A 19,910-nucleotide genomic window follows, 5' to 3' on the forward strand; every position below is an offset into this window, starting at 1 on the left:
TGTGTATGTGTGTGTAGTTTAATGATTATTATAAAAACGAGACGAAGATCAGCTTGTATATATTTATATGAGCCATAGTAGGTAAACTTTCAACGATACTTAACGTGCATTATATATTTAAAAGTATGCATAACAGATTAATAGTCGTGGATTATCTGTACTGAGAAAATTTAACGAAAAATATAGCCTTTTTCTCTCTTTATTTCAATTTCGGCACTGACGGCTGTATTTATTTTATTAATTAGGTCATCAAGTATAAACGGTTTAGAAAACTGTACGACATTAACAATTTTCGTATTGAATTTAAAATAAAAACACTCGTGAAAATAGCAATGTGGGAGAGAACATGTGAGCCATCGTATTTAAACTGTTCAAAGTTACCAAAGTTCGGTTTCGATAACCAACTCTCCCTTCGCCAAGTACAAAAACAGCACGAAATACTTGGAGAGAAATAACCTTTTATCTACCGAATTAATGGATTTTTTTTTTCTTAATGCCTCCCATGCGGATACAAAAGAGAAGCAGAAGCACTAAGGGGTAATTGGCAATTTCCTTTAGTGTTCACAAGAAATTGCTTTATTTTCGAGGGTGCGTATTTTGCTTATAAGAATTTTGTATCTATGTTACTGTATAATCCGTTATGTTTTTATAAACGTCTCGTGTATATTTCCTCCTCTGCCTCCACCCGACACCCACAACAACGAAACATCAATTTTTATTAATTTTTTCAATAAATATGGCCGCATTTCAAATCTGCAGTTTTTGGCCACAGGCATTTCCGATGACACGGTATTTCGCGTTCATTTCTTAGCAGTTGTCTCCACATGTTACTGCTCGTTCGGACGACTCTCTAGCAAGGCTTCCGTTCTACGAGGACGACGGTGTTTTTCCCGCGCTCGCATGTGCGTGTGTGCGTATACGGTATATTCGGTCCGGCAACAGAATACAAATTATTATTACATTAATACCTGTTCGATTACCACAACTTCCCTTCACACTGTCGTCAACGACGTGGTGTGGGCTGTATTGCGGCCGAATGTATACGTCATGGTTGTTTTTGTTGTTGTGGTGGTGGTGGTTTGTCGAAGCATAACAAACGCTATTCGGAATTCGTCCTTACGGGGTAAGGGTGTTAGGGGGAAGGGGAGGAAAACCCTTGTCTTTTGTTCGTGTCGTGTAAACATTAGACCGCAGAGACCAGACGCCGGCGGTGCCTGGAAATATGGAAAGACACGCTGGACATTATTAGGGGGAAAGGGCGAACGACGTGCGTACGTACGACACACTTATTGTAGTACACATACTCGTACCGTCGGTTCTTCGTACACACCACGCGAGATGAGCACCGACGTTCTGTACACACTCGCACGCGCGCGCGCTTGCCCGCACGCTTCTTAACGGGTTTTTTTCTTCTCCTCAACGTAAGTTATTATTATTTTTCTCCGGTCGCGGGTGTCCGAAAAAAATCGTTGTGTGTACGCGGTGACGACGACAACCGCGTTCTCCTATTCTCGACGCGCACGCCTTTCCCCTTCCCCCGCGCTCTTGGGCCCACTGCGCGCTCGCGCTCGCGTGTGTGTGTATACGGGTGGTGGCCTTGGAATATAAAATGTATACATATTATAATAATAATCATGGTATAAACGACGACGACGCAATGACTACAGTTCGGAGGAGCGGCGACGGTGATAATAATAATATGTACTCTTATGAATAGGAGCGCGCGCCCGCGCGTGATTAACGCGCACTCACAAAAAATCGGTAGGTATAAAAAAAAATATATATTTATAAAATCTTGTTTTCAGCAACTACAATAGGTGCTGGGGGGACTGCTCACCGGACGGTATCGTTTTGGTATTTTTGTCCCCCCCCCCCCTCGTGCATCCGTTCCGGAACAATCTGCGGCAGAACGTTAGGTTAACCAACTGCGTGTTTTTGTTTTGCAGCGTATTTCGGTGGTACTTTTCAAATGAACATACAGCAATATTGTGATCGTGTTTCGCGTTTACACTGCGGACGGGGCGGCGACATGGTAATTCGGCCGGGCTTCTCCGCCCACCCGATTCGCACACAATAACATATCAATCACTGTCCGACCACGGGCCGGGGCCATCTCTTCGGCCAGGTTTTGTGGCTTCTCCGACCGAGAGTACACAACGGATAATTGTTTTCTATTCGAAGCTGTTGCAGGACACCCGTCCAACAGTGTCTGGCGATAATAGTGGCGCGTGTAGGAGTAGTTACTGACGATAATTAGTCTAGACTACTGGCGACAAGATGACGTGCAATAAACCAAGGAATATTTTACGACATTGATTATGTAGTGGACGTTTACATCAAATACGTTTTCTCGGTAATTAAACGTCGTAAACCTATCACTTTGAACTTCCACGATAACAGGCATTACCACTATAGAAAACGCGTATCGTGTGTGTGTATGAATTGTGCCTGTCGAAAGTTCTTAAAAGAAATCGATCAGGTGGTATTATTAATAGTGAACTTATCCGCAGGATGTAAATAGTATGCCTCGTAGGACACACGTCTGTTATGATTTTACGAATCTCCTGTGACTGTAAGAGTAGTATAATATAATATCTAGTCTTCATATTTATTTGGAAACCGCAGTTAGTTTAATCGGAACGTCGTCGAGCCAGAGTGATTGGACACATTTGAAACGCGTTCACCTCCTTCTCTTCCTCGGGTGCTGCTGCGCCTACTCTTTTGCAGCTGCGTCGGTGACGTAGACCGGTTACGCGTACGCCGTGTACCATCGTTGTATAATAGGGTTTTTATTATCATTTCGTAAAACTTTTTTTTTTTTCTTCTGATGTGAACAAACAAAACCAAAAGGGAAAAACAACGTACACACAAAGGTAAATAGAAACGTTGTCGTCCCTGTACATCTGTATACGCGTAGAGTCGTAGAATATAACTTAACATATTGTATACGTATTTAAATGCACTTGTACACGACCCAAGTTCGTTGTGTGTCTCCAAGTCAACTCTACGGAAAGTGTTATACGCTCGTACAAGTAGTGTATATAATAGTGATAACCCACACCGGTTACTCTGTGGTATATAAAACTAAAGTCGTAGTATTAGTTGGTAGTTGTAGTAGTAGTAGTAGTAGTAGTAGTAGTAGTAGTAGTAGTAGTAGTAGTAGTATTAGTATTAGTAGTATACGGTCATCGTGTACGTAGGTCGTTCACCTGTACGTCGTCGTCTTCTTGGCCTAAACGTTTATTGTAGTGTATCCGGTGGTAGTAGTGTAATATAGAGTCGCCCGTCCAAACACTGCAGAACGGTCACGGCAACGCGCGCACCCAATAACACTTACCTCCTACGCGATTACGTCGTTTCGGATCGCGGCGTCGGCAGTGATATAATTATCATTGTTATTATTATTACTATTATTGCTCGTGAGATCTTTCGACTCCAGCAGTGAACAAGTTCTCCATACCGATAATGGAAAAAAAAAATTTAAATTAGTGATTGTGAAAAATAAAAAAAACAGTTCGCGGGAGTACGTATTACGTCGCTCTAGTACCGAGACGTATGCACAAGTGTACAACTTCCGCGATTCGAGCAAACAATTATTTTTTTTTTAATTTTCCGTCCTCCCTCTTTTTTATTATTTATTACCGAAAGACATGTGTATAGATTGAGTACATTTTCTCTGTTTCATTTCCCCTGCTACTCTTCTACAGTTTGGTTAGGAACGATTTTTATTTTTTCACGAGCATTTCATCTCTCCTGGTATAGGACGTCGTCACGGTATATCAGTCCCGAGAGCGAGAACGTGTCATACGCTTCGTCGTTTTTGTTGTCGTCACCGCTGTGATGTATAAAATAATATCGGAACGTGTAATATTATTGTTATCGTTGGAAACAAACGTGTAGTGCGTACCAGTGGGGTGGTACGGTCGTGCGTGCACCGCTCATTTATGTAATAGAAATAATAATATGCGTGCGTTTTGTTTGGTGGAAAATACGACGGAAATGTATAAGATTGTAGTTAACAATCGTTAACGAAGGAAATGCAACACATCATATCATTATTACACTACTGTAGGTTTGGTCCGCCATTTATCGCATTGTTTATTTTTTCCCGTTTTTGTTTTTCCAAACGATAACGTAACGCCGCTGCGCACGTGCGCCGTGCCCGATTAGAATCCTGAAGTCTTTTCTTCGGCGAGTCGTAATATTACTACCATCTTGTCGTCGTATGTACACGCGTAATACCCGCTTGTAATACTCTTCGTTCGTGTTCCAAAAGTGGTTGTGAAAATGTCCATAATTTTTGAGGCATTTGGTTTCAAATTTATTATTATTCAACTCGACGGAACCGTCATTTTTATTGGTTAGTTAATATCCAACTACTTTGGCGGTGTAAGGTTTTCTATTTTGCTGATACCTTATTTGCCGTTAAACCATACAAGTGTTGTACGTTATGTTTTCTAATTCGATTTTTTTTTAACAATACACACATTCTATATACACAACGTTTTCTATTTATCTATAATTTAAAATCAAAATTAATTTCCATATGTTCAGATTGAAATAAGGATATTTTTTTTACATAATTAGTGTGTTAAGAAGTTCTAAATAAACAGTCTTTGGTTATACATACTGCAGCTGTTTGTACCATTGAGTTGAAGATTTTTATTTTATATGTATTTCCTTAAAGTTATATTTGTAATACTTTTAGTGACTAAGAAAAAATGATCCTGAGAATTATGATTTCATTCACAAATTTATTTTAAATACACTTAACAGTGTAACGCAAATGTTTTTGTTGCACAAGGACGACTTGTCTAATGTTTGTCACTGTGTAATTTGTCATATCCTAACACTGCTTATTTCTGTCAAACAATTATACCCACTATAGATTACGTAGGAATATTCAAATTTATCTAATTGTCGTGTTTACTCTTATGAATTTTACCAACAACCTGAGCGTAATTTACAAATGTTTATCCCTTTTTTTTTCTTATAATTTATTAGAGTTTTCGTGGAATAATTTTTATAATTTGATTTTTGCCCACTGTAAGTTTTTGCTTCAAGTTTTGAATTGTGGTCAGAATAGTGTTATATTACGTAGTTGAAAAATTAATTAAATTTTTTATCTCATGAAATATTAACAAAATACTATAGATGTAATCCAACCCCGTTTTAAGTAGTATACATATTCTATACGTTGCGATGATTTCTATTGGGTTACAGTATATTATGTTTTTTATTTAAATCAAATACATATGTATCGTTTTACAATGACATTATTCTATTGGCATCTAATTTGATCATTAATAATACATTCATTTTATGTATATATATCAATCAATCAACAAACGTACTCCTATGATAGCGGTAACAGTTTATGACGCTGTCGAAATAATAAGCACAATACCCCACTGATGGGTCTGAGGAATATTGTCTATACCGTTTCCCAGTTTTTATATTTCTATTTTAAATGTTGACTACGTAGAATAATACTATTAGAATTACGAACACTATGTATTTGTAATTAAAAAATTGAATGCTCCAGGTGTCTACTCGTACGGACTGTGACGAGACTTGTGTTATTTATTTTTATAATAATCATTATTTATATTCATAAGTATACGTATATTTAAGAATATATATATATATATATCGCTTCTAACATCTTCAAACTCTTTTGTTTTCAAAAAACGTTTTCTTTGTTACAAAGTTGAGCTAATAAAACTAACGAGAGGCATAGAGAATCGTCATCGTTTATTATTTGTACACAAATGCGTGCCGTCTATGTGTACATGACGAAACTTCGTGCCCGCCAAGAGAAGTAGGTCAAAAATGTTCGGTCGATTGAGCTCTAGTGGTTGCTCTCTACCTACATTCAGTGCATCACTTAATCTGTATTTGATGGAAATTAATTTTCAGTTTCTGTATAGTACGCGCATGTAGCACACCGAGGATCGGTTTGAGACACCTATCTATCTATTCTTCTTTAGCCTGCAGACCGTAGGTAGCCCGTTGATTATTTCAACGTACATACGTGTGTGGTAGGTATATACGAGCGGCGTCGTTCGTCTTCACAACAGTGGCCGAGTTTCTTCGTTTCGTATTTTGTTTAATGTTTATTTTTTCTTCTGTCCATAAAACCGACAATATTGTGAAAAAACGACAACGTTACTTACGCGCGTAGTTTATATATTTTATTTGAGCCATCGAAGGCTAAGATTTATAGGCTAGGCCACAGCCGTCCCGATCGGTGGGTGGGTTGCTGCAACCCGGAAAATCGTTGCGTGCATTTCTTGGCTCGAGTTCAGCAGCGCTGCGCCGTCATTGTGTGCGTGTGCGTGTATGTGTGTGTATTTTTTATTTATGTTTCGCCTCAACTTCACTTACGAGGAGGGGTCGGCCAAAATTGGCAGCACATAAACATTGAAAACTGCCTAGACAGGTGCGCTCGTTTTGCAGCTAAATCCTCGTGTGAACATGCGCGCGTGCATTTGAATAATAATCGGCAGGAGTGCAGAAAAACCTACTTGAAAACAGTTCGGTTTGAAATCCCAGTAGTGTACTCGAACGGCATTAACAAGCGGAAGTTTAAAACGCAAATGTTCTACTAATTTCACGTTGATTGAATACCAAGAAATTATTGATTATTATTGTTTAGAATACATATCCCAGTCGTACGTTGTAGGATTAAACACCCGAGTACAAAGTCGTCGAACTATTGATTTTTGTTGTGTGTTTTCAATATTTATTTTACGACCATCTTACTGGTATTCTTTATTGTGTGCCATTATTTGGTTTTTTTTATTTTCAACAGTTGAAAAAGCTTAAAATACTTATTTATATATATGTTTAGTCGTATAGACTACATTATATATCTAAGTGTATTGCAATCCTCGTAAATAAAGAACAGTTTATAACGGAAGTAATTTCAGCAGATACTGTAAATTAGACCATAAAGGATAATTATCAATTCGCTTTCTTTTAAAATTGTTTATTATATCGTATAATTTCATTAACTGATTTTCATTAATCTATATACATAAAGGATGGGTTAATGAGTGAGTGAATTGATTCAAAAAGTCGACTCTTTTATGTGAGTTGAATGAATATGCCATAATTCAACGACTCAATAACTCGGTATTATCCACAGATATATATGTACTTATATAGTACAATTATTGTATATACCTATAATTTTACCTTCTAGTTCTTATCAGTTCCAGACTTAATATTATCATTTTGTCAGCCCATGGCTTATGAGTGTGTCAATTGAAATATGTAGTTCACAGAATTGGTAATTCATTATTATCTGAAACAAAACGTTGATAAGAACTCATTGACTCACTGAATCAAATCATCGGAATTAATTGAGTCAAGTAAATTGAATCATTATATTGAGTCGAAATTTTCAACTCTAATACCATATAGTGTGTGTGTGTGTGTTTTTCATTAAGTATTAATGTATATTAATTAATTTATTATTAATATCCTTTACACAGATACTCATGCGAAAAAAATCTGCAATTATATTGTTTTTGAGACCTTCAGAAATTTCTTAGAATTTAATAGGGTTTTAGCCGTATTGTTTTAAACAATGAACTGTGGGAATATTTGATCTATAATTTATTGTTCAAATCACTTGAATATTAGCCATGGTTTGATATTAATATAATATGCCCTTTAGAATTAAAAAAAAAATGTTATAATAATAAATAATAACCATCATAATAAATGTAGTTAATTATTGGTTACATGGTGTTTACATCGAACTAATCCCTCGGTAGTACGTAATTTACATCTGTTCTTTTACTGTTGTATTTTATGCATTGTAGTTATGATTAAAAAAGAAAATTTACCTGAATCATCATATTAAACCATTATTACGCATTAATATTATTCGGTATTTATTGAGATGTTAGTACTAATTATTTAAAAAAAAAACATTCCTTTAGGGCTTCCGCGTATTATGTTGTGAAAATGATTTAATTTAATTATCGCTCGAGGCTTACGATATTCTGCGATATTATTCGATAACCTAATTAATATAGGTATTTAAAATAATAAAATGTGTAAAACTAAAATACATCACTCTTCTTAATAATTGATATAGACTCTTAGGACAGATGAAAAAATGTTTTTAAGTATTTTTGCTTAGTAGTTTACAATTTAGTGTATTAAAATTATGAGTCAAATAATTTTAAATTAATTATTCATAGATCCCAAGAAACGTATTCATCATTGAACAATTAAGTCTTAGAACAGAATTATGTATTTAAAACGTATAACCACTATATACTAACTCTATGTACTTGGATATTGTAATTTAATCTGTTCTATTCGTTTTGAAAGAAACAATAATACCGTTATAATTAAAACCGATATTTTATTTTTGAATTGTCTGTTTTATAATATATCCTTACTCAGTTAATTAAAATTATATTTAAATTAATAAACACACGCACGTACACACACACATACATACACCACACAGTGATACACGTGTGTTACGATTTATAAGCTGATAAATATTTTATTATTATTTCAAAATATAAAAAAATAATATTCAGTTGTACAAAACCGTTTAAAACAATACATAGTTTTAGTGGTAAGTACTTAATCCTCTTTATCCTGTCCACACTTCTAATATTAATTGTCTTCAAATACCAGTTGTCAACTACATCGGTAAAGTAAATGACGTTTATGCATGTATGTAACAAGAAAGACAACAAATTAAAAAATAAAATCATGTGCATTAGTAGTTGTTACATAGATGTCCTAATTTAGATTCATGAAACGTGAAATCGAATATAAAAACGTATCTATGAGTATTTTATATAAACCTTTTGTGTTGAATTTTTACCAATTTTATCTATTCAATGTTCAGAAAACGTACAGCGCCCATTTATAACTTTATGGCGCGACCTTCGAAGACTATATAATACAATCTGAAACTGTTCTATATATGTATATTGATTTACATATACGTGTATAAAAACTTTATATTTTATGTAAATTATATTATTGGGTATAGTTTTTTCACGACCGCAATAAGCGGCGGCGGTAGCACGTTTATGTATTTCGCCGTAATATTGGTACGTACTGATACGTACCTATGCCTATCTATGTGCGTTTGTGTAGTACGAGTGCGTCGATACCTCTACACGATTGTTTTAGCATTATTGTTATGAACGTTTCTCAATATATTATAAAACACGACCACACGCGCAGACGTGTTGCGGTCAACAATGTCCACTTTGCTGTGGGTCGGCATGCGAATCTACAAATATCCTTGCATACACGCACTGCGCGTGTCCTGTAAATACTGTACAGTATTATTATGACTAATGGGACGAGATTAATGCTCTTGCGGGGTTCGATTCATTAAAAAAAAAAAAAAAAAAAAAAAAAAAAAAACTAATAATAAATATCTATGTAGCTGGAGAATATATTATGAATATTGCACGCTATCATTGTGCGCTGTGTAGTGTACGCGACTCGAAGTAAAGAACAAAAAGGTTTATTCTAAATATAAGTGTAGGTATATATTTATACTACATAATGTATAGCTGAACTATAATTAGCGAACTTATTGTCGTTTTTATTGCCGCTACTAGGTAAGCATACACATATATAGTACGAGGCGTGTGTCCTTGGCGACAATCACTTTGCGTGGTTATATTTACGGTTACACTAGTATGCATTTCCATACGGACGAACAAAAAAAATACACAATTACGTTATTTATCTGGTGAATTACGCATAGAAGTTTAATTACTTCGTTCGATGTTTGTTTAGCTACATAATACTTGGAGTTTTCAAATAATTTTCCTCGTAATAATAAAGAGCACTTTTGCGCGTATCTCCATCACGATCTGAAAACACTTATCCAAACGAAATCGACTTGATGACTATATTTGTATAAAAGGTTTCTTTTTAATTATTTTTTTTTACCATTATACGTACACCGTACAATGCAAAGTGTTAAATGTTCATGACATCGTTGCTCACGCGCTGTTGTGTTCAAAGCCGTTTGAAAGAGCTCATATTTGAAAATGTGAAGATATTGTATTATAGGTACGGGGTACCATGATGATACCTAATAATGAAATGAAATTATAATACTTAATCTCGTTATTTATAATAAATTGTTGTACACACCTGTACGATAAAGTTATAGGATATTAGATACGCATATGCATTTGTACTTTTACAAACGAAATATGATTGTAGATTGATTAGTAATTTAATTGGATCTGGGTTAACGCTTAAGATTTATTACGATGTAGAATACCTGCACGATATCGTTCACACGTGTTTATAATATATATATATATATATATATACTAAGAATTACGTAAGTTTAGAAGAAACATTCTATTATCATCTTCGTCTGTTTTCATCGACTCGACGAGAACGGGATGACGGCGGCAGAATGTCTAGATGTATCTTATGCAAGACTATTGATTATGAATACGGTTACTTACTGCTATCATTTTTTTGTGATATATATTTTTATCGTGAATAAAAATCACTCACGTTTTATAGACGTACAATCGGACAAAAACTAAACGAGCGTTTTCGACTTGAGTCTAACGTTACCGAACGCTATTTATAGTTTACACAAACGTATTGAACGTGACCCATCATTTTTTTAAATTTTTTAACAAAATATACGTTTGCGTCGTTTAAACTTTTTCCACGGTGTTTTGCCGAAGTCAATTGGGATTTTCTTGCATATTCGGAGAGCTTATTGCGCCATGCCGATTATACTCGTTAATATTAATTGTAACGTTTTCTGTGACAATAACACTTGCGTCGTGTTAACGTACGCGGCGATCGTCTCGGGCCACTCCAATTACTTTGATTTGTCATTTTATTTTTTTTTACGCTCGCATAAAATACATATATAAACACGTCGAATAAGACATCTCTCAATTATGTCTGCTAGAAAACGCGCGCGCGTGAAGTATACGTTTTCTAAACAGACACAATTGCAGTTGTTCAACACAACACTTCAATTATTTGTTCGTTCAATTCAATTCGTCTCGTTTCATATATACGTATGCTGCGTGTAACATATTTCATACCTGTATATATATATATAAATACCGAGAACTATCGATTCAGTTCTGTAAATCAGAATTCGTGCATATCTTCTTTATTTTTATCTATTATTTATGATGATCTGATATTATGATGATTTGGCATAGCCGTTCAAACGTAATTTAAGTGCCCTAAATGTGTATCAACGTTAGCGAAAATATTTTATTTCATTTCGAATAAAGTATGTCGCCACGATGTTCGAGGAGGGGAATTGATTACAGGAGTTTATGGCGTTGCAAAATAAAATTGCCTAGTACATTAAACGTATAGCCAGATCTTTAAACCATGTGATCATTATAAATTAAAACCATTAAAAAAATCAAGATAATCCCGACTGTACATACAGTTATTGCGCTCTATATTTTTACTATCTGGCTCATTATGTTACGAAGACTTATCTCTCTGTATACGTACCTATAAGATTTTCTTTACGAAAAAATCGTAATGGAAATAAATACAGGCACATATGTATGATGTATAACGGGTACACATATTATGTGTGTGTGTTTGCGTGTACCCATTTGTAAATACCCACTTTTCGTCTATTCACTGATCACCGCCGCATTCAAATCGCTATCCCGCGGTGTATTCGATTTCCTGCCTATAATGAAAATATCGTTCCCGCGTCCCTTCATACCGTCTTCTCCGCGAGCAGGCATTCCGGTCAATTACATTGGGGTTCGTATCCCATACCTAATGCCCACTCGCGTACATACCCGCACGAAACCGTTCGCGCCGCCGTCGGTCCAAACGCGTTTCAACGGTTATGGTCGCTGCAGGGTTGGCGGCAGATGGTTCATCTGTCCGTGCGGAGAAAACGAGGATGCTCACGGGGCCCGGTGGCTCTGGGCCGTCGCATTACAGCAGCCCCCGTGATCCTACACGGCGATGTTGTGTGCGCGCGCCGCACCCGCCGTCTCGGAATTCCGACTTTTATTAGCCCGCACAGGATGTGCGGCGGCGACGGGGTTGGTGAATGGTGATGCGTGCGCGCATTCGTATTATTATTGTCGCGGTGGCTACGACGCTCCTCGCCGAAGAAAGAGAAAGAATAAAAAAAAATACCTTTCCGCGGTGGCGGTGGTGGTGGCGGCGACAACGACATTCCAACACATTTCGTCGGGTGATGGATCCGGAGGTGTGTGTGTGTGTGTGTGTGTAGAGGGTCAGGGGGTTGCTAACTGTTTCCCGTCGTCGTCGCGATCGCTTTGTACCGCCGCTGAACAGAAGACCACGTCAGATGTGTGGGGATGTGTTCGTTCGCCGCCTTTGCAGCAGTATATTGGATTGCGGCGGCATGGAAAAATGTTGTATTTAGAGAGGAAAATCCGCTTATGTTTTTGTGCATAATTTTGATCATGTCTGTATGCTATATATTTTGTGTGTGTGTTAGGTAGACAATCCTTAAAAAAAAACTTATTATGCATTTAATATAATAACATGATTATTTTACAATTACATTAATTATAATAATAATAATAATAATAATAATAATAATAGTAATTTTATTATTAATATTTTTTATAATAATTTAACTTTAAGGAATTTTATAATATACTTGAATTCAACACTGCAAAAACTGAATTCTGATTTATATAACTATATTTTGATAACTGAGATATTTTCCTTGTCATTAGTTTACAGTCATTCATACAAAATATTTTTGCGATCATTAGGTTGGGAAATGCTGGTATATATTATAACCATTACCAACCCTTTGAAATTCCTCAGCCCTTTTTCATAAATACACCTTTAAATTTATATAATAATATAGTTATTAATATAACTGATGTAATACGATGTATACTTATGTATACTTATTTACGTATATACTTGCTTATATCAAGTGCTGTAAATATTTTATAAATTAAAATAAATATGTTTACAAACAAATTCTTCGTCTTGTTTTGGAGGTAACAATTTAAAAGAAAAATTCTCGTTTATCGCATGACAACTCATCGAAATTCGATCGATCAAGTAACATTATTTTGTTTTTATGTCGCCAATGTATGTATATTATTTTTCGAGACATTTACATTTTCCGTTATGACTGTCGGTGGAGTCGAGCCGGAAATTCTTGTAGTGTTTCGCGTGCGTGTACGACGCGCCATCAATGTGTCATATAGAACACGAAATGACCATGAACACTAAAATAATAAATACCATTTGCAGTAGGAATGAATGTGCGACCTAATCAATTTTTTCTTTACATTTTATGTTATTTTTTTTTCTTAATAAAATAACTTCGTCACGACTCTTATTAAGTATACACTTTGCATATTATACGAATACGATCGAATATTATTATTGTGTCAAAGTCTTTCGGGTTCGTGATTATTTATTCATATTTTACAGGTACAATGAAAATTACTCGTTTGTTTCGTTTGTGTCACAGCAGCGGTTGTTGCGTAATTTAAAACCTCTCGGCTCGTGACGAGTTTTCTTTTCTTATTTATCCAGTTTTAAATAATTTTATTTCGTGTTGGATCGAATGTTTATTAGTAATTATTATTATTTATTCCAAACCCCGTTAACATCATCTTCGATGACGTCAGTATGGTGTTTTGTCAATCGTCTGTGTATAAATTAGCAATGACATTATGTTTATGATATTAACGTCAAATGATGTGTAGTATTAGTGTACAATTTTTTATTTTTAATAACCTGATTAATACATACATATCGAACCGCGTTTAATATTCCTCTGAAACGTCAAATTTTGAATACGTAATACACGAGCGTATGTACCTAAATAGTGTTAGAATTCAAACCGAATAAATAAGCCAATTAATTAATATCTGTTTTTATTTAAAATATGAAAAATGTACTTGTACAGATTTCCCAGTGTAATGGTGTTACTATCGTTTTCGTGCGTGCCAAAATTTTCTGGGAACTTCTGTTTTATTATTCTCAAATATTTTAGCGGCGTTCGAGAAGAATTTTTAAATTGTATTATTCATACATTAGCGGCATTTCCAATAATACTATTGAAGTCGATATGCGAGAGACGATGTATTATTCATTTCAATCGGAAACACGTACAATTAGCAGTTAGTTATACACACGATGGCAATTCATGTCGTCGGTCGACCTTCTTATCTGCGCGTGTACGAACGTGCGGTACATTTCTAAAAACTGCATGTAAACGCGCAAGTCACAATAAACTCAAGTTGTGCAACGTCTGCAAAATACATCCATTTTTATACATATTAAAGTTTCAGTGAAACCTGTATATAACGGACAGTCATAGGACCATAATAATTGTCCGTTATTTAGACAGGTTTCAGTGTTTTAAAAGTAAAATTACAAATGTGTATCTGAAATGAAAAATTTTGTACGTACACCTACTATATTAATATTGTAAATACAGGCAGTGGCGGTTTGGGTACATTTTTTTTTGGTCAGCCGAAATATAAAAGGGCCCCTCACCAATGTGGCCAATAGCAAATAGTAATGAGACTTTTTACAGTTTTACATTTTTAAAGATAACTAGATAATTGTTTTGAAGTTCTAAAAACCTCTTTCAAAAAAATGTATATGTACCTACCTAACTATTTTTGTAAGTACCTACAAAAATTTATTCTACTTTAGGTTCCCTTTATTACTTTTACCCCTTGGGTATAATGATAAAAATAAATAACATAAATAGATATGTGTATTATTCTCATTATCGCTACGTAACTGTTGCGTGAAGTCTACTTACTAGATCCTTACGTATTATAATAAGGAACCTGGTTTAGTATTTTATTAATATTAATTAGTGTGTGCTAAGCCATGTTTCTTCAGTGTCTCCCACCGCATTGTTAAATAAAGCAAATTTTTTTTACTTGAAATCTTATATAAAATTAATTTACTGCACTATATAAATTGATGAATGTTGTAAAACAAATATTTAAATAAATAACATATAATATTTATTAATATAGTTAAACAGTAAAGTAATTTTTGTAATTCTGAAGACGAATTTGCATAACAGTTTATTATTTCTTCTATATTAGGAATTATGTCACTTTCAATATTAATAAATAGAAGAGGCTCTAATAGTTCTCGATTCAATAATGATCTCATTCTTGTTTTAAAAATTTTAATTTTGAAGATGACCATTCATAATGCACTTGAGTACATGAAAGTGATAAAATATACTTGTTTATATATATATACCCAGTATAAATTAGTAAATGCATATGTATGATCATAGGCGCAACTAGAGTTCAATATCTGGGTGGACTAAATTTTAATGATACCAGCAACCCATGGGGGCTTTGCCCTCACACCCCCAATATTGATTGTCAACTCTAAAATTTATATTTATAGGTCCTTACGACCTAGTCGTATGCTATATGTATATTTAATTATTATAGTAACGTATACGTATAGATACGTACCTATACGACTATAATATACTCTTTCGAAGTAAAATGTTGTCACTTAGTCACTTTTGACTTACAGACTAGCTCCCTAAATAAATATGAATAAGAATGATATACATATATAATCAATAAAATATGCAGTTCATAGCTATTAAATATTTATTTACAATTTCATTTACGTCTAATTTGTTAGTTACATCTCTCTATATTTAAAATAGATAAATTTGTAAATTGATCTTAGGTCATGGAAAATCTAAGCCAATGTTTTATTAGTCTCATTGAAAAGAACAATCTTTTACAGGTGGCTGAACTTATAGGAATAGATAAAGCCACTTGTAAAAGTTTAAAAAGGTTTGGAAATATTTGTTTTTCGGCAATTTTTTTGACATCATTTATATTGAAATCTTTTTTTTACTACTTAAAACATAAAATGCCACTCTCATTTCTGCTTCTAAGCTACTCTTTGAAATGTGTAGTAATTCCTATAATTATAATTATTATAATTAAATAATTAGTTATCATTAATCTTTCATTATCATTAATATTTTGTTATTTATACCTGTAAATTTATTGTGGTCAAAAAATGTTAATGCTTGCAAAATATTCTTATTTTTAAACGGGTTTTTAAATAATTTGTCAGTTATTAAACGAAAAATCTGTATTCTATACTGCTATAGAGTCATTTTCTGCAACTTCATTATCCAATAGTTCTTCTATTCTTTGCGTTTTCGTGGTTCAAGTAATTTAGTTTCATAATATTATTATTTTATCACATGGTATTTATTTTAAAAATACTATGCGACTACCTACCACGATTTAAGATAATATCTACAAAAAAAAGAGGCTCAATCGGATATGGCGGTGAGGGCCCAGTCGGCGATTGCCAACTCGCCGACCTGGCTAGACCGCCACTGCATACAGTCCTGGCTCAAACACACCTTGAGAAACTTAACTTTTGCTGCCCTTTACACGTAAATACTACATCAACAATTATTTTTTTACATAAGCAATACTAAAGTATACTTTATTTTAAGTTCAATAAATTTATTTATGTTCAGTTAAAATTTGATTAGATCAATTGTCTATACATTTGCAAACAAGTAAACTACTACTAATTTAAATAAAATTAAACATTTTATAAAATTAACTTATTTATTACTAGACATAATTTTTTATAAGTAGGTAGGTACTAGGAATTGTAATGTTTTTTTTAAATTATCTATAGTATAAAAATGTTAAATGCCGCCCTAGGCGAGGGCTTATGTCGCCTACTCCTTAAGCCGAGCCTGTGTACATAACATTATAAATTTAAGTTTAATATTTATAGACAAATCGCTAGTCCTTATAACGAATAATCTCTACCTTTTCTTTTAAATTGAAAGATTGACGCGGTACGAGAAATGCCATTGCTAAGAAAAATATGTACAACTGCGAACCGATAGAAACTGAATAAAAACATTATAATTACTTATGGTTATACCATCTTTTATACGTATTGCGATTTATATCTAGATTTAGTTCTGATAAATTTTTCTCAACTTCACAAACTTTGTTATCGTAATCCGTGTTTTCACGTATTCGTAATTGCTCTCCGTAATGATGCTGTTTCGTAGTGTGTACATATGATATTACATTTTGGATTTTTTCCACGATTTTTGTTCGTTATGAAATCATAGGGTCCGTGTCTGTAATACCCATTAGGAGCCCATTATGAACAGGTCTAAATACATTGGAATACATATCTTTTTGCCGGGATTTGGTCATCTTGTCTGTTAAGTCAAGTTTCATTGTATACAATTTTGTATATGTTTTGAGCAAAAAATTTAAATTGAAACAAGTCAAATTTCTTCGTTCCTGTCTGATTGAGCTAATATTTTGTTTTAACACTCCTTACGTATTTTGTGATATTGTCTATAAGAATTTCAATCACTATACGTATAAAGTCAAAGTTTTGTGATACTTTACATAAGTGCGATAATTTATATATTATTAAAACATTTTTAAACACTTTATGTATTTTTTTGTTTTCGCGTACAAAATCTGAAACGATTATTTAAACGCTCTGTGAGGTCAAACACCGGGATGTACCAATAATACCGTGCATACAATCATATTTTGGTAATCGTTTTCACAGCGCTGTACTTATGCAATACGATTTTTATTTTTTCCCGTAGTGGGCTGTGATGATAGGCCTAGAAGGAGGCACGAGGAACAGCACCACTACCACCGCTAGTACGACACGTCAACATGCGGCTCAAGCGATGGACTATTACAACAGTAACGTGTTGCGAGCCCGGACCAATGCGGGCCTGTCGTCGGCGCGGCAGCAGAGGTCTAACCCGGATCCGTTGTATCGGAGCAACTCCAGTCTGGAGCTCACGCACCATTCGGACTATCACCATCACCAGCAGCAGCCCCAACACCATCATCACCGCGGCGGCGGTGGCACCGGTCACTTTGGCGGCAGCACGGCCTATGTCGATTCCCGGGCCGCGGCTACGGATCGTCCGCTCATCAGCCCGCTGTTGAAACGCGAATACGGCAGCCACGGTTCCATAGACGTCATAGCTTCGGACAGGAATTCGGCCGGCCGAGCGTCCACCGGTGAAAACTTTTTCGCCATGCTCCAAGATTATCGGCCGGCGGTGTTGGACATGATCGACGGCAACAGTGAGTGGTGGACGACACGAGCGCTATTGTTACAGTTTTATTCGTTTTTTTTGTTCATTCGTTTTTATCCTCGTTTGTTTAGATATCAATCGAGAATTCGGTTACCGAGAGATGGCGGTCGACACTCAGCAAGACGATCGCTTAACGGCCGCTACTACTGGTAACAACAGCGGTAGTACCGTCGAAAAAGCGCCTACGTCGCCTCCAGGACCGAATTCCAGCAGCCCTAAACTTAGATTGAAGTTCCACAAGTTCTGGGGAGCCAACAACAAGTTCTCCAGGACCACGGATGACACCGTCGGTTTGTCTAGTACTACTACGTCTAACATGACTGGTGTCAACTGTGCCGATTTCTCGGGCGACGAACGCCAGAAGCGAAGAGGATTCGCTCATTACGATATCCAATCGCTGACGGCCACAGTAGGACTGGCTTCAAAACTACAAAACATTTTGTCCAGAAGACGAAACACGGCCACCGGGGCTTCTGCCGCTTCGATGCTGTCCGCTAAATCGTCTACGCCAGATAGTGGTGAAGAAGACCTTGGTGATGGGAAACATAATAATTTACTGGACAAGTATGAAACCTGAAAACTTATAGCCATTGAATTATGATATAATATTTAACGAAAATACATAATGTTACAGCTGTCCATTCTTCCGGAATGAACTCGGAGGTGAGGGTGAACGAGAAGTAAGTCTCACGCAGAGGACTCAAGCTGGACCAGTATCCACTTTAAATAATGGCATGTTATACCACAGACCACGTATGGCCTATGGTATATCAGTCCTTGAGTTTCAATCTGGAGAGACACACTGGACTGATGGAATCTGTCCTGAAAACTATTCCAAGCTGATCGAAACCACTGATGAGGGAGATTTATACTATCGCTCGTTTTTTTTTGGTCAAGGTAAGAAATCTATAAATTTTTCTTTTTTTCTTTTTAGTACTTTAATTCAGTAATCTTATTGTATTAAATTAGTTTACAATATATTTGTTAATATTTATAACATTATACTTAAGTTATTAAACTATTAATTTTTTAAACATTTTTTCATTAAATTGATAAATTATTAAATTATTTTCAGAACACCAAAACTGGTTTGGAATGGATGAAACATTAGGGCCTGTTGCTATAAGCTTAAAAAGAGAAAGAGTTGAAACTGATTTAACAACTAATGGTTGTAGTTTAAATCCATCAGTTATATTTAGATACCGAATTATTATTCGAACAAGCGAGGTAAATAAATTATATTTAAAAATAATCAAAAATCACAAACTAATATTAATAATTTTTTACTTATAATTTTCTTAGTTACAAACTCTTCGCGGTTCTATTCTTGAAGATGCTATTCCTAACATAAAACCGTCCAGTAGTTCTAAACACATCAATACAAAAGATGTTCTTGAATATATTGTTCCTGAAATCCCTCTTCAATGGTAAATATAAGAAGACTTCAAATGCATTATCAACACAATTTAACTATCAAATTTGAATATTCTAGTTTAAGATTGGGTGTATCAAGCAACAGAGTAGAAGAATTATTGTTAGGTCTTGATGAACAAGGTATTTCTCATACCTACAAAGTTGGAGTAATGTATTGTCGAGCTGGACAGTTTACGGAAGAACACATGTATAACAATGAAGAAGCTGGTGTAGCATTTTATCAGTTTATGGATAGTATTGCTCAAAGAGTACGTCTTAAGGGTTTCAATAAATATAGGGCAGGATTAGATAACAAGAGTAAGTGGAAATATTTAAAGTTAAA

General features: G+C 34.9%; 1 protein-coding gene across 1 annotated transcript in view; it reads left to right on the forward strand.

Annotated features, from left to right (window-relative positions):
• Positions 1 to 19,910, forward strand: part of LOC112686815 (signal-induced proliferation-associated 1-like protein 1) — a 36,683-nt gene that overhangs the window by 11,016 nt on the left and 5,757 nt on the right. Inside the window, exons 2-7 of the mRNA XM_025559259.1 lie at positions 17,648 to 18,143; positions 18,226 to 18,718; positions 18,789 to 19,051; positions 19,230 to 19,381; positions 19,457 to 19,581; positions 19,647 to 19,885. Coding sequence (XP_025415044.1) covers positions 17,657 to 18,143; positions 18,226 to 18,718; positions 18,789 to 19,051; positions 19,230 to 19,381; positions 19,457 to 19,581; positions 19,647 to 19,885 — 1,759 coding nt within the window. The 5' untranslated portion in view covers positions 17,648 to 17,656. The remainder of the gene's footprint in view (positions 1 to 17,647; positions 18,144 to 18,225; positions 18,719 to 18,788; positions 19,052 to 19,229; positions 19,382 to 19,456; positions 19,582 to 19,646; positions 19,886 to 19,910) is intronic.

The sequence above is a fragment of the Sipha flava genome, unplaced genomic scaffold, assembly GCF_003268045.1.
Source record: "Sipha flava isolate LNK unplaced genomic scaffold, YSA_version1 325_pilon_pilon, whole genome shotgun sequence".
NCBI classification, from domain to species: domain Eukaryota; kingdom Metazoa; phylum Arthropoda; class Insecta; order Hemiptera; family Aphididae; genus Sipha; species Sipha flava.